The following is a 12,807-nucleotide window of genomic DNA, read 5'->3' as shown; positions in this document are numbered from 1 at the left end:
AACATACAGCGCACACACGTGCTTAAAGCTGCTTGAAATATTTAGTTTTACATTACAGAAAATTAGATGACGTCTAAAATGTATTAACTGAGAACTTCTACCCGTGAAAAGCACGCGACTGATCATTCCCGGAAACACGATTGTGAAGAGCGGAATGATCTTGAGGTAGGCGGCCAGTATGGAACCGCCCTTCACGTGGTGCATGTTCTTGGCCGCCAAGGAGCGCTGCACCAGCACCTAGCAACGGAAGGGTGTAAATTATTCAAAAAGTGTTTTATAAATTATGCTTTGTTTTCTTTTTCTTGCAAAGTGTAATAATGTGTATGTACATATTCTTATGGTATAATATTGTGTCCTATTTTAGGTTATACAAAGACGCAAAAAATGTTTTATATTTTATGAAAAAGATCACTCGAAAAGGATTATTATCACGTAAAATTTCTTGAAAGTATTCATAACATTGTAAAATTAGCAGCTCTTAATCAAATTAAAATAAAACGTCTTATTTTCTGTTCAGCGGAAATAAATTTCGCTTTGACTTCTTTAATACCTAATTGCACGCCAACACGTGCATGCCATCCATGCATACAAGCACACATGCGCGAAATACTCAAGTGACAAACCTGGTCAGAGCAAAAGTACCACATGCTGAGAATGGTGATCCCAAAGATGTTCCCGGGCCAGGGGAGATCACCGGTGCTGGCGTCCCGAAGCAGGTGGAACGCCGCTCCCGTCGGCACGCCGCAGTCGGAGCCGTTAACAAGAGGCGATGGGATGGCCGCCGGGTAGGCCTTGTAAAGCTTATTCAAGCCGCCTACCTTTGCGTAACCTGTGGATGCGGAGTAGCATGAAATAGGCATGGAAAAGCGAGCTTAAAACATGTGCGTAATAGTGACGTCATTGATCGACCATTGCAGTTCACACAGTACGATCCGAGACAAAATGGTCCGCTTGTTTAGTATCTTCTGTTTCAATGAAGGTTCTTCTAGTTTGGACCCCACTTAAGTACGGACTTCATATCATAAAATATGACGACGACACACACGCATGCATTTAGGTCTGTTTTCCAACGGACACAACACGCTTCAAACATCTGTGCAAATGATACAATAATGCGAGGTTCTTAGAACAAAACGAAGATAAATAGACATAAATGCTCTATAGGCATATGACTTGTTTACATAACATTCTTAAATGGTCGCAAACAAATAAATATAATTTCTCAATTGAAGGTATCAACATATGAAACTTTCTTAAATGGTCGCAAAAAAATAATATAATTTCTCAGTTGAAGGTATCAACATATGAAGAGAATATGGCGTAAAGGGCTGCATCCGTTGATACAATTTGAACAGAAGACTATTTTAATTAAAAAAAACTAGTTTCTGTTCAGGTAGATTCCATGAAAGATTGTTATTTGTGTGTATATTCAACTGATATCGCACTTTTAACGACAAAATAATGTTGCATTGCAATTGTACAATTGTACAAGTAATGCATAGTTCGCTAGGAAGAGACTTCCTTTAAACGAACAAAGCGGAACGTGTCGCCGTGATTAACATGTGCATGAGCGGGGCTCATGCATATCCGAATATGTTACGATCCATGTTGATAATCCGCTCATCTTTATATTCTTAAAACATTAAACAGGAAACAATTTCCTGGAGGTACATTATTTGATACATGTTGAGCCTTTAAAGTCTGTAAAACTATAAAACAAACACACTTACTTTGTCAAAAATCAATTTTCGCTTAAAATGGCGCCATACGATCTAGTGGAATATTTTATCTAAATATTACAGGGTACTCACTACAATTCAGTACTCACCGCCATTCTGCACTCACTACCATAATATACTCACCGCCATCATGTACTCAACACCATTCTGCACTTACCATCGTTCTGCAATCACCGCCATTCTGTAATCACTACCATTCAATACTCACCGCCATTCTGTTCTCACTACCATAATATACTCACCGCCATCATGTACTCAACACCATTCTGTACTCATCACCAGTCCATACTCACTGCCAGTATGAACTTACCATTATTATGTAATCACCATGAACAATTAAGTTCTAATCAATTAGCCAGTTTCTAAGAATACACAGGTATGGCTCAAACGAATCACGCAATTTCTTCAAGTTGGGTCAGCGTGTCAAAACGTAAAATTTGGAAGAATTTCTTGTGTTGAATGAGTTAAAACATATTCATACCATACGGAGTAATATAAAAATATTGACATTTCTTGTCATCGTAAGAATTGTGTTAAAGGTACATACTCAGTGCCATAAGGACAAATGCTCCTCCAACCATTATCACCGTCTGTAGTGTGTCTGTGTAGATCACAGCTTTAAGTCCGCCTTTAGCAAACAAACACAACATAAAGAATAAATGTATTGTCATAATAATATTAGAGAAAAACCGGTTTAATAACGAGTGAATATGTAACACTTTTATTTATTGGAAAAAAAACGTGAAAATCAAATCAATGAAATAACAATAGTTGGTATTAAATAAAACCGTAAAGCAAACAGTTAAGTACAACGGTTTAACATTTGAACACTAATTCATATGGTACAATAATTGAAATAAGTATCGTGTTAAACCTTCGAAATGTAGAATAAGAATTTAATAGTTATCATAGTTGCTTTTGTATGCATGCATACAAAGGAATCATCGGTATTGCCATGTATCTCGTCTTACCCGATACGGTATATACGGCCGTGATGGCCAGCAGAACAATTATTCCCACGTACATGTTCCAACCAATTGATTGCTGAATGAAGATAGCCCCTGCATAGATGTCGGCCTGAAACAAAAGCAAAAAAATCATACTTCTGCGCTCAGTGATGTTCGTCTTTTGTATGTAACGCTTGTTATGTACTTGGTAGTTTTTTGTACTTGCCACCATTCTGTACACACCGCCCTTATGTATTCCCCAGTTTTCAACGTAGTGATTTGTATGACCCTCAATAATGTACTCGACGCCAGTCTGTACTTAACATCATTTCGTTCCCACGGTGGCTATTCGGTTCTCAACACCATTCGGTACTCACAACCATTCTATATTCACAACCATTCTGTACTCACCACCATTCGGAACCACCGCCTTTCTGCAATCACTGCCATTCTGTACTAAACGCAATCATGTACCCACTAACATTATGTACACACCACCATAATGTTCTCACTTACCAGTCTGTACTCATAACAAGTCTGTACTCACTACCATTATATACTAATCATCATCCTGTTCCCATCATCATACTGTACCCACTACCATTTCTTACATACCATTAGTATGTACTCACCACCATTATGTACCAATCTTCTGTATTCATCATATTCCTGTACTAACCGTCATTATGTTCTCATCGCCATTTTGTACTAATCACTAGTGTGTACACATCGCCCTTCTGTACGCACGACAAATCTGTCAACACCACAATTATTTACTTACCACCATTCTGTACTCACCACCATTCTGTACTCACCACCAATCTTTACCAATCACTATTCCGCTTTCATCACTATTTTGTACCCACTGCTGGTATGAACTGATCTCTACGTTGTACTCACAACAAGTATGTTCTCACAAACATTTTGAAGCACCCTCCCTTCTGTACTCATCGCCTTTATGTACCCATCGCTATTCTGCACTCACCGATATCTTAGTGAAAACGTAAATGAGCAGTGCCAGGACGGACATGTACACTTGCAGCCGCTGACCGCCGAACCGCCGCTTTAGGTATTCCGGAAGTGTGTAAACCTGAAAGTGGAACCCTAAGTAGAAAACCTTGAATATTCTGATAATGTTTGCATAAGCATATTGACTGTTTACTTATATTGCTTGAGCTTTCATTTTGTGGACAAATGTGAAAAGAATTAAATCGCATCAAATGTTTTTTGTTTAAATTGTATGCGACGAATATACGCGTACCGGTATATGGGTTTAAACTTGTAATTATTTAATTTCTTCTTTTTTCTGATCTTGTATCTCTTTTAGTTTTGTGTAGTGCGTATTAGATTTGGTCGATACAAATCGTGTCATAAATCAGATGTTATTCACAAAGTCCGAATTTTTCTGTTACAATAATAGTGTTTACCCCACTGGCAATGTAGACAGGAACAAACAACCATGCCAGCAACAGCAGACAGAACAGGCCCTATGGAGAAATAAGATAACTTTGAATAACTAAAGTTCCAATGAAAAAAAAATATGAGTCGCGTTCTGAGAAAACTGGGCATAATGCATATGCGTAAAGTGTCGTCCCAGATTAGCATGTGCAGTCCGCACAGGGACGACACTTTCCGCTTTTATGACATTTTTCGTTAAAATGAAGTCTTTTTAAGCAAATATCCAATTTAAGCGGAAAGTGTCATCCCTGATTAGCCTGTGCATATTTTTCTTAGTCAGGAATGTTATTGTTTCATTGAATATAATTCATAGATTCTTGATAGACTTTTCAACAGGTGTATTTTTGCTCAATTAAACCAAGAAGACGTTAGTCTGAAAATATACATCTTAATTTTACTAAAGTTTTTATAAATGTTAAAATTTCTCTTTCTCTCACCTCTTTCTTAAACATGACCGAACCCTAACTCCTATTGAAAAAAGTGTTAATACATCATTGTATTATATTGTTTAATGAGTGATTTTAAAAATGCGTGTCCTAAAGTATGTTTGGAAAAAAATCATTTTGATATTGCCATAGGAGTACTTTTTGCTCACAATATTTACATAGGTTTAGATGTTAACCAGATTATGAGTCTTCAGATTCAGATTCCTTACATTTAGTTCGTAGCTGGCGACTGCTATTCCCGACGCCGCACCAGTGCCGGCGAGCCCGACGAAACTTCCGCTACCAATGTTACTGGAAAACAGGGACGCTCCAATCTGAAATAAATTACAGTATACGGTCAATGAGTTCTCAATAAATCTAATTACTTATAGTTAAAAGTCTCTCATAATATAAATTGAATATAATATATATTATATACTATCTGGATTTTAAATAATACATTTATATAAATGAATATAATAATAAAAATTATTTAAAAAAAAATAAAGAAAAAAGGGTTGGGTCCCGTTGTATTGGCCAGGCTACCGCCAGACGTCTGCTCACGGGCGCGATCCCACTACTGCTCGACATGGGAACTTTTGCCTGCTGTGTTTCCACCCTGGGCCGTTACGTTCCTCCTTAGTCAACCTGGAGTCCCCGGGCTCCCCCGAGGGTCCCATATTGATGCCGAGCTTAGTGCGGACGCCCGATCGACACAGACGGACCTGACAGTAGGGCTCCCGGCCTCAAACCGTCCCCAGACCCCGGCCTCCAAGTAGCTGGATTACAGGAGCACGCCACAACTCCCGGCCGATAGACACAGTCGATAATTGCCCTTTTAAATATATATCTGCAATATTGTTTTTTTGTTTGCATCACGTTTCGTTTATGTTCAATTGATATTATGAATATACGAAAGCGTAAGCAAGTATAGTTTTCTTAACATCTATAAATATTGTATTGCTTATCGAAAACTAGGACTACGTGGCAATACACCACATTGATTAATGTGCACAATTAAGGTACTTGCAGATACGATAGCTGATGCGTCAATTTAAATAGCCTCAGGTCATTCAGTTGAAATATCGAGCAAAAGTGTCATTATGACAAAATACAGTCGCGAAAATATAATAATATACTAAATTATTATTTCGATCCAAAACGTTAACATAAACATGCGAGATTCTCGTGACTTTAAAATAAAATCAAAATTAAGTGCTTTCAAAAACACACCGGAATAGACGTCCATAATGTTCTTATTAAATACAAGCAAAACTAAATAATGCGTAATGTAATAAACTCTTGACCACCAAAAATACTCAGACCTCAACCTGAATTGAAAAAAACGTAATAATATGTATATATGGAAAACATCATACATTTGCGAACGCAGTTAGCACTTAAAGAATTTATAAAAAAAAACGGTTATAATCTTAAATTACATGTATTTTATATATTGAAATACTATTATAGAATACAAGAAACGCTGTCCACATGCGTTTGTACAGAGAAAAACAATAAAAACGAATTGTTCAGTAAAGTATTTAATTAATTTTGAATCACATTTGGAATGCACACCTATATACGTGTATAAGGGTTATGCTGGTATTTTCAAATGGCATCTAATCCAAATTTATTAATCATAGTTATTCGGTTATACACTAATTAATTCATCATTTATCAGTCATTTACTAAACAGTTACATCGCCTAACAGTATGCAGCTTTATACTAGTAGACATCAATAAATCGCTCTGCCTTTCGGTTGTTTGTCGAAGCGTTCACAGTCGATGTATTTAAGGAATATGCCGCCATTTTGTTTTGGCTACCACGACATTTCTATAAATTCTGACACTTCCGGTGAAGTCCGGACAGCGCCATACACTTACCGCAAACCACAGCATGTCCCTACCGGCAAGGAAGTACCCCTGAACGCTGGACCGCTGAGTCCGCCATGTTGCCTAGTAACAAAAGTATAATGTGATGTATCCACGTTTTAAATCGTGTACAACCCGAAATTAGAGAACAAGGAACCAAAACGAACAAAAAGGCAACAACGTCGGCACAAACATTTGTATGAGTGAAATAAAAATATAATAAAAGTGATGAAATCAGTAAAAAAACAACACTTAATTGTCTTCGTATGTCAATATAGAAAGAAATGCGTTTATAGATTATAACAGGGACCCATACATGTTTGTATAGGTCCCTGATTATAATATTTTTTGATACACATGTCTATGTAATATTTTCTCGCGGATTTGCGTTCACGCATTATAATACTAATGTCAACAATTATAATGACGTAAGACAGAGGTCAGTGATATTTTGATAACTATTATGTCATAAACAGAGAATTTTTAACTTTCGAGGTTCACAAGATACTCAGTTGTAGTTGCGATGTTTACCAGAACAGAGATGCTAGAACTTAGTGCGAAAAGAGAAGAAATCAATAAAACATTATTAATTAAAGAGTTTAATTAATATTACTTCTGTATGTATGTTATATAACTGTTAAAAATCTTAAACATAATCGCAAAAAACGGCGATTCTTACATCGAGTGTCTGCATTATAAAAATTAATGCAAGTTTGATAGGCATGCAATAGTTTTGACCGCTACATGTATGTCACTATTTGATAATGGGTTCATCTCGTATTATTCTGTTATTTAATATTTAGAGAAAAGAAGTAGCATGTGTATATAAAAAAAAACATGAAGTAAAGGGAAAGTAATGGCATATCTTTTCTTCTATGTGTGTTCCTTGAAATGAAAATTAAAAATCGAAATTACGATAGCTTAGAGTGATTGTTAACGAGAAAGATAGCGCAATAAATTGAAAGCAAAATAGATAGCAAATATGTTCTACAAGAAAAAGACATTAGTTTGAGATATAATACGATATGATTTAGTATGCATATCAATCTACGTGTCTATCAATAAACAAAGAAAACGCTTTTTTTAATTTGATTAATGAACAGTTCAGTTGTTCGTATATTATTCAGTAATCATTAGTTCTCACTCACCAATATCTTGCACTACTAAAGACAGTTTGCTATCACTGTTGTTATCTAAGAATTGTTAAATCACTGAACTGGATTTCGTTCAGTCTACACATAGTCTATGAAAAATATATGAACAATTACTCATAGTGTGGCCACCTTATAGGAACATGTACGTAAATGGAATTCGTAAATATACGGGGAAGATTTCATGTGTGACCTTTTCACAACCTGTTTCGTTTCCACAATTGTCTTTAAGTTGGTGTGAACACTGCCTTCACAAATATATAGCCATAAATCTACGATTTAAAACCACTGCAGACCCTTCGCTTGTATAAATCTGTCACCAACTGATTTAAGAATCAAATTAAATACAAATACAGCGCTTGGTGATCAATCAAATCTTATCTTTTGGTAAATAAAACTACTGACACGTATTTCAGAATGAATGATTTGCATAAGAAACTAGACTTGCATTCTGGACTTATTATGTAGGCAGGTGTACTTAAGTGTTCTACGTATTGTTATAGACAATGCAAAATACTTGACCTTAAGCTTAAAGTTAAACGATAATTTCTGTATGATCTAACGTTGTATATATGAGCCGATCTCTGGTAAAACTGAGCTTCATGCACGTGCGTGAATACCGCACAGAGTAAGTTTCGCATCTATTAAATCGTTCGTTTAAAGAAGCCTGTTCGAACAGAAAATCGAGCGGACTATTCATGTGCATTTTCCTGTTGATCATTTTGAAGTTAATAAGTACTGTAGAAATAAACCTGTTCCTGCGTACCCAGAGGCCGACGAGAAGACAAAAGACCAGGTAGACAACTATGACGACGATATCCGCGCCGCCGACGCCGGTGTTACTAAACGCGCTCGTGATGTTCGTTGCCGCCATGGGGAGTGCGGGTGGTAGACGTTACCAGGTAGGATGGTGCGGGGTGTGATGTCTGCCGAAAATAAACGCTATCATCAATTATTTTCCGTATCTGTCACACTCGATATCCGATATTTCCAGTTATTATCGTCTACAATTGCTAAGTGCCATATCTAAAGGATATGTCTCCCTAAGCAGGTATAGAATAAAGCGTTATCTGCCGAATGAAATCAAATATTATCCGTTATTTGGTTAAAAAATCTTTACATAATTCGCCCCATTGGTGCAAAAAGGTACCGATGAAATGAGCCGATACTATGCGAAACATCTCTATATGGTTTCGTTCAAAATAGGCATTTCGTATATTATCAAGTACGAAAATATAAAGTTTAAACTGGCTGCCCGGTTAGCAGAGTGTTTGCTACACACGCTTCTTGTCTAAGCGACCCGGGCTCAACCCCTTCTCCCGACGCATGCGAGCATGGTTTGTGGTCGCATACCGGACATGTGGGGTTTTCTAGAATTTATTCTACACGTGTATTTTATTGTTTGCAAATGACATTATTTGGACCTCCATAAACATGTGAGTGGTGTAATATGAAGCAATAAAAAGAGCGAGAAAAGCGTTACAAGTGGGCCCAAAACGTTATTGCAATTACCGGTATTCGGAATAATGGCATTTCTTGGTAAATTACAATGAAAACATATGCCAGTGCAAACGGTGCATATATTTTTATTGTCGAACAGCGTTATGGTGCATTTTAAATGATCACTGATAACACGCGGCAGAGCCAATATAAACGATGTTTCTCGTTACATCTTCATTGTACTTACATGTAAACTTCCCTTTTCAATGTATCACATATTTAATCACCAGAAAAAAACTTCAAATTTCAGTCACTTCTCTCTACCCTAGCACTTGTCTCTCGTGCCTTATTCAGTACATTAATCTTCCCGCTCCTCAGAATGGTAGCTTTTGAATTGTAAACCGAGGTAGAAGTATTTGCCCCAGTGTGCTACTCTTCGTGTAAAACAAATAACAACGTTGATAACCGTATCACATGCAGTCATTGAAGTTGGTTTGAAATCGTTAGAAAGTTGTCTCGAGTTAACCTTTTAACTTGTTTGTTTTTTCAGAAATTAATCATCGAGTTTGAATTAATCGGTGTGGATTATTATGCCAATGGTCATTTTGATCTCATTATATTTGGCTGTATGAAAAAAAACGTTGACAATTTTGACATTATGACCGTTTTCATGAAATTAAATGTACTTTGGCTACAAAATAAATTCAATGTTAGTGTATAGGTACCAATATTAATGTATATGTGAATAAACAGTTTAATAAGTTTTCATATGATATGTCAAAAATCTGCAAACTGTGCCCAGAAAATGTGTTCAGATAAAACTAACTAAACATGTATAACTAATATGAAGTAAGTGGACAAAAATAGTACCGAAACCGTATATACCGGTATATTTCTGTACGAGTAATTTACACAACTGAACACAATTCTTCACCTTACGGTATTTTAATTCATGTCATCTAGCGATTATAACTTCCATAGTCACATATAAGGCCTGTCTTTAAATTTAAATCCATGAGAATGTTCATGACACGGTACATTTTCGGATGCAGCAGCATGAGCGAAACAAATCGAGAGCACATTTAAAGACTGAAGGCCAACGATGGGCGAAACTCCAATGTTGAAATAGTGCATGCTGGTTTACCTGTTTCTGATTCTAAGTATTAACGCCACCCTACAGTGTTACAGAATAAATGAAAAACTTATGGCTCTTAGGGTTTCAGATTATAAGTTTTGTTTAAGTTTTCACAATAAACATATAAGGGAAACAAGTCACACCCAGAACTGGGCCAATTTTGACGCAACGGGCTTGAGTTCAACAACCTTGCTTGAGGACCACTATATACAATGTTAAATGACAAATACCGCACCTATCTGCCTTGCGGTTTTTGGAGCTTTATGTTCAGCTGCTTAAATATAAGTTTCTTGAAAATGTTCACGACGGTTTAGAAGGAGATGCCATTTTGAGAAGAGTTTGACGACATGAGACGCACGATGACGGAAGACGGACAGCCACAAGTCACAATAACTCACACTTTATCAGCACTTCATGTTCAGGTGAGCTAGTTGTAAAACCATCAGTTGGAACATACGAACATTATTTCGGTTTTAGCTTCAAACAACAGCCAATTAAAACACATCTTTATTCAGGCTGAAATATAAGCAACGGTGTAATTTGACAGCAAGTGGCTATTTTTGCCGATACCATTTAATACATGGTTTGGAAAACATACTTTAACGTTTGCGAAAAATAAGCAACCATTAATGCAAATTACAGGTGATCGATTCGTGATCTTCAATTAAATTACCATCAACTTGCATTGGTGTGCGTCTCGGGCCCACTGATCATGATAATATATTCTAGTATAACTGATTAAGACATTGGTATTTGTATAAATCTGTATAGGCATTCTTCATGATATCCCTAAGACATTACCAGTTAAGTGCTAACATAAAAAAGTTATCTTTTCTAGCTTTTTTAGGTCACATTCATAAATGTCTAGAGACGAGAACATTTTAACATATTTTTTAAAGAGCATTATGTTTAAGTTTTATGTTTCGTTTTTGAATGAAAAGATGCATGTATAACTATTAAAAGGTAGTATGATTAAATGATATTAGTTTGGCATAAACTTTCGTGTAACATATTGGTTAATATAGCGATTTTTCCTGCTAAATGAAGACATGCAAGCGTGAAACGTTTTGAACTTTGAACTTTTTGCAACATTATTAGACGGGCGAAATCCAACATGACATCAACTTGTGAAACCAAAACCAGGTCAAGTAACAATGATTATGCACCACATTCATTTGTGCAAACATTGTTTTAAGCCAAACATCGAAAGCATGTATGGTCTTCAGCATCAAAATTGGGTTGGCACAAACATGCAGACCTTGCTTCGCTTCACCCGCAACTACTTGTTTGGTACAGTTATAACACAATATAGTTTCATTATAGAATAAGGGCGTTTATTAAAATGGTCATACACAAACTATCAAACCAGCGATTTTATCATTACTTACCTAATTAAAATTAACACCAACCGATAATATTGCAACAACACTAACACTTATGAATTGCAACAACAAAAATAAATCAGCAGACAGCGATTTAAGCAAATTGTTCAAACAACAAAAAATCCATACATATTGATTTAAAGATTTGCCGTCCACAATCCCTCGCCCGTCCAACCTCCATTCATATTCAGCAACTTCTACGGTGATACATGCTTGGGTGCGAGATTCCGCTTCACAAGCACAATCTCACATGGTGCGACGATGCGGAACAACAAGTGGCTCTAACGTGGCACCGTAAACTATTTATACAAACATTGAGCCGCGCTTTGCGAAAACGGAGTTTATTGAATGTGCGTAAGTGTCGACTGAGTTAAACCTTGCAGAGTCCGTACAGGCTTATCAGGGTAAAAGCTTTCCGCCTTCGTGGAATATTTCGTTAAAAAATCTCTTCAAACTAAAATCCAGTGCACGTGGAAAAGTTTCGTCATTAATTAGCCTGTGTAAACTTCACGGGCTAATCTGAGACGACACTTTACAACGCACTTGCATTAAGTCCGGTTTTCCCAGAGCGCGGCTCCAATAATGTGAACGATTCTTGACTTCCACCCGGAAAGATCACAAGCAATTGAAATCTAATATTATTTGCGATGATTAACGAAGTATTATCTCCATATTGCAATTTTTTTAATTTAAATAAGTTTAGGTATACCTTTGTTCGGCCTGTTTATCAAGGGTCGAATTCGTATCCTAAATCTGTTGATAAAGCATGATTAGGGGATGCGTTAATATTTCTTAACCAAAGAGAAAACAAGAAAAAAAAGCTTACATCTAAATTTTATATTATTATCTTAGACTAAATTAACATTTTCAGATCAAATGTCTATGTGAATCTTTGACAATATTTTAATATCTCTGTGTACGCTAGTAACAAGAAAATAAAATTAAAACACATACAATGAGACTAAACTGCGTACTATATATTTGAAACAAACATAATAAGCATATACCGTTTAGCTGATTAAAGGTTTGACAGACGCAGAACATAACGGTATCGTCCAATTTCTTTCTGCGTGTTTTATATCTTTATATACACATTGCCATTGTGTCACACCGGTCTTACTGACAATAACGTAGTGACGTCACTTTTTATGTATAGAATGTACACCTTGCCACATTTATGAAAATTTCTACATCCGCTCTACATTTACCATGATACGATACACACAAGATGCTAATTTGGATAGTCGAGACGTTA

General features: G+C 36.3%; 1 protein-coding gene across 3 annotated transcripts in view; it reads right to left on the bottom strand.

Annotated features, from left to right (window-relative positions):
* LOC127876155 (sodium/glucose cotransporter 4-like) overlaps positions 1–12,796 on the bottom strand; it is a 24,825-nt gene extending 12,029 nt beyond the window's left edge. The window contains exons 1-11 of one of the 3 annotated variants that reach the window (XM_052421145.1): positions 12,560–12,796; positions 12,262–12,305; positions 8,362–8,521; positions 6,457–6,528; positions 4,800–4,904; positions 4,114–4,173; positions 3,672–3,776; positions 2,711–2,816; positions 2,287–2,367; positions 624–829; positions 102–237 (exon numbers count right to left, since the gene is read on the bottom strand). In XM_052421145.1, coding sequence (XP_052277105.1) covers positions 102–237; positions 624–829; positions 2,287–2,367; positions 2,711–2,816; positions 3,672–3,776; positions 4,114–4,173; positions 4,800–4,904; positions 6,457–6,528; positions 8,362–8,469 — 979 coding nt within the window. In that variant the 5' untranslated portion in view covers positions 8,470–8,521; positions 12,262–12,305; positions 12,560–12,796. Of the gene's footprint in view, positions 1–101; positions 238–623; positions 830–2,286; positions 2,368–2,710; positions 2,817–3,671; positions 3,777–4,113; positions 4,174–4,799; positions 4,905–6,456; positions 6,529–8,361; positions 8,522–9,282; positions 9,469–12,261; positions 12,306–12,559 lie in introns of those variants that run through there. The other 2 variants (XM_052421144.1, XM_052421143.1) reach the window with 2 other exon arrangements.
* Positions 12,797–12,807: the final 11 nt, after the last annotated feature.

Source organism: Dreissena polymorpha, chromosome 4, assembly GCF_020536995.1.
Source record: "Dreissena polymorpha isolate Duluth1 chromosome 4, UMN_Dpol_1.0, whole genome shotgun sequence".
Taxonomy (NCBI): Eukaryota; Metazoa; Mollusca; class Bivalvia; order Myida; family Dreissenidae; genus Dreissena; species Dreissena polymorpha.
This window is presented reverse-complemented; position numbering and strand designations above follow the sequence as displayed.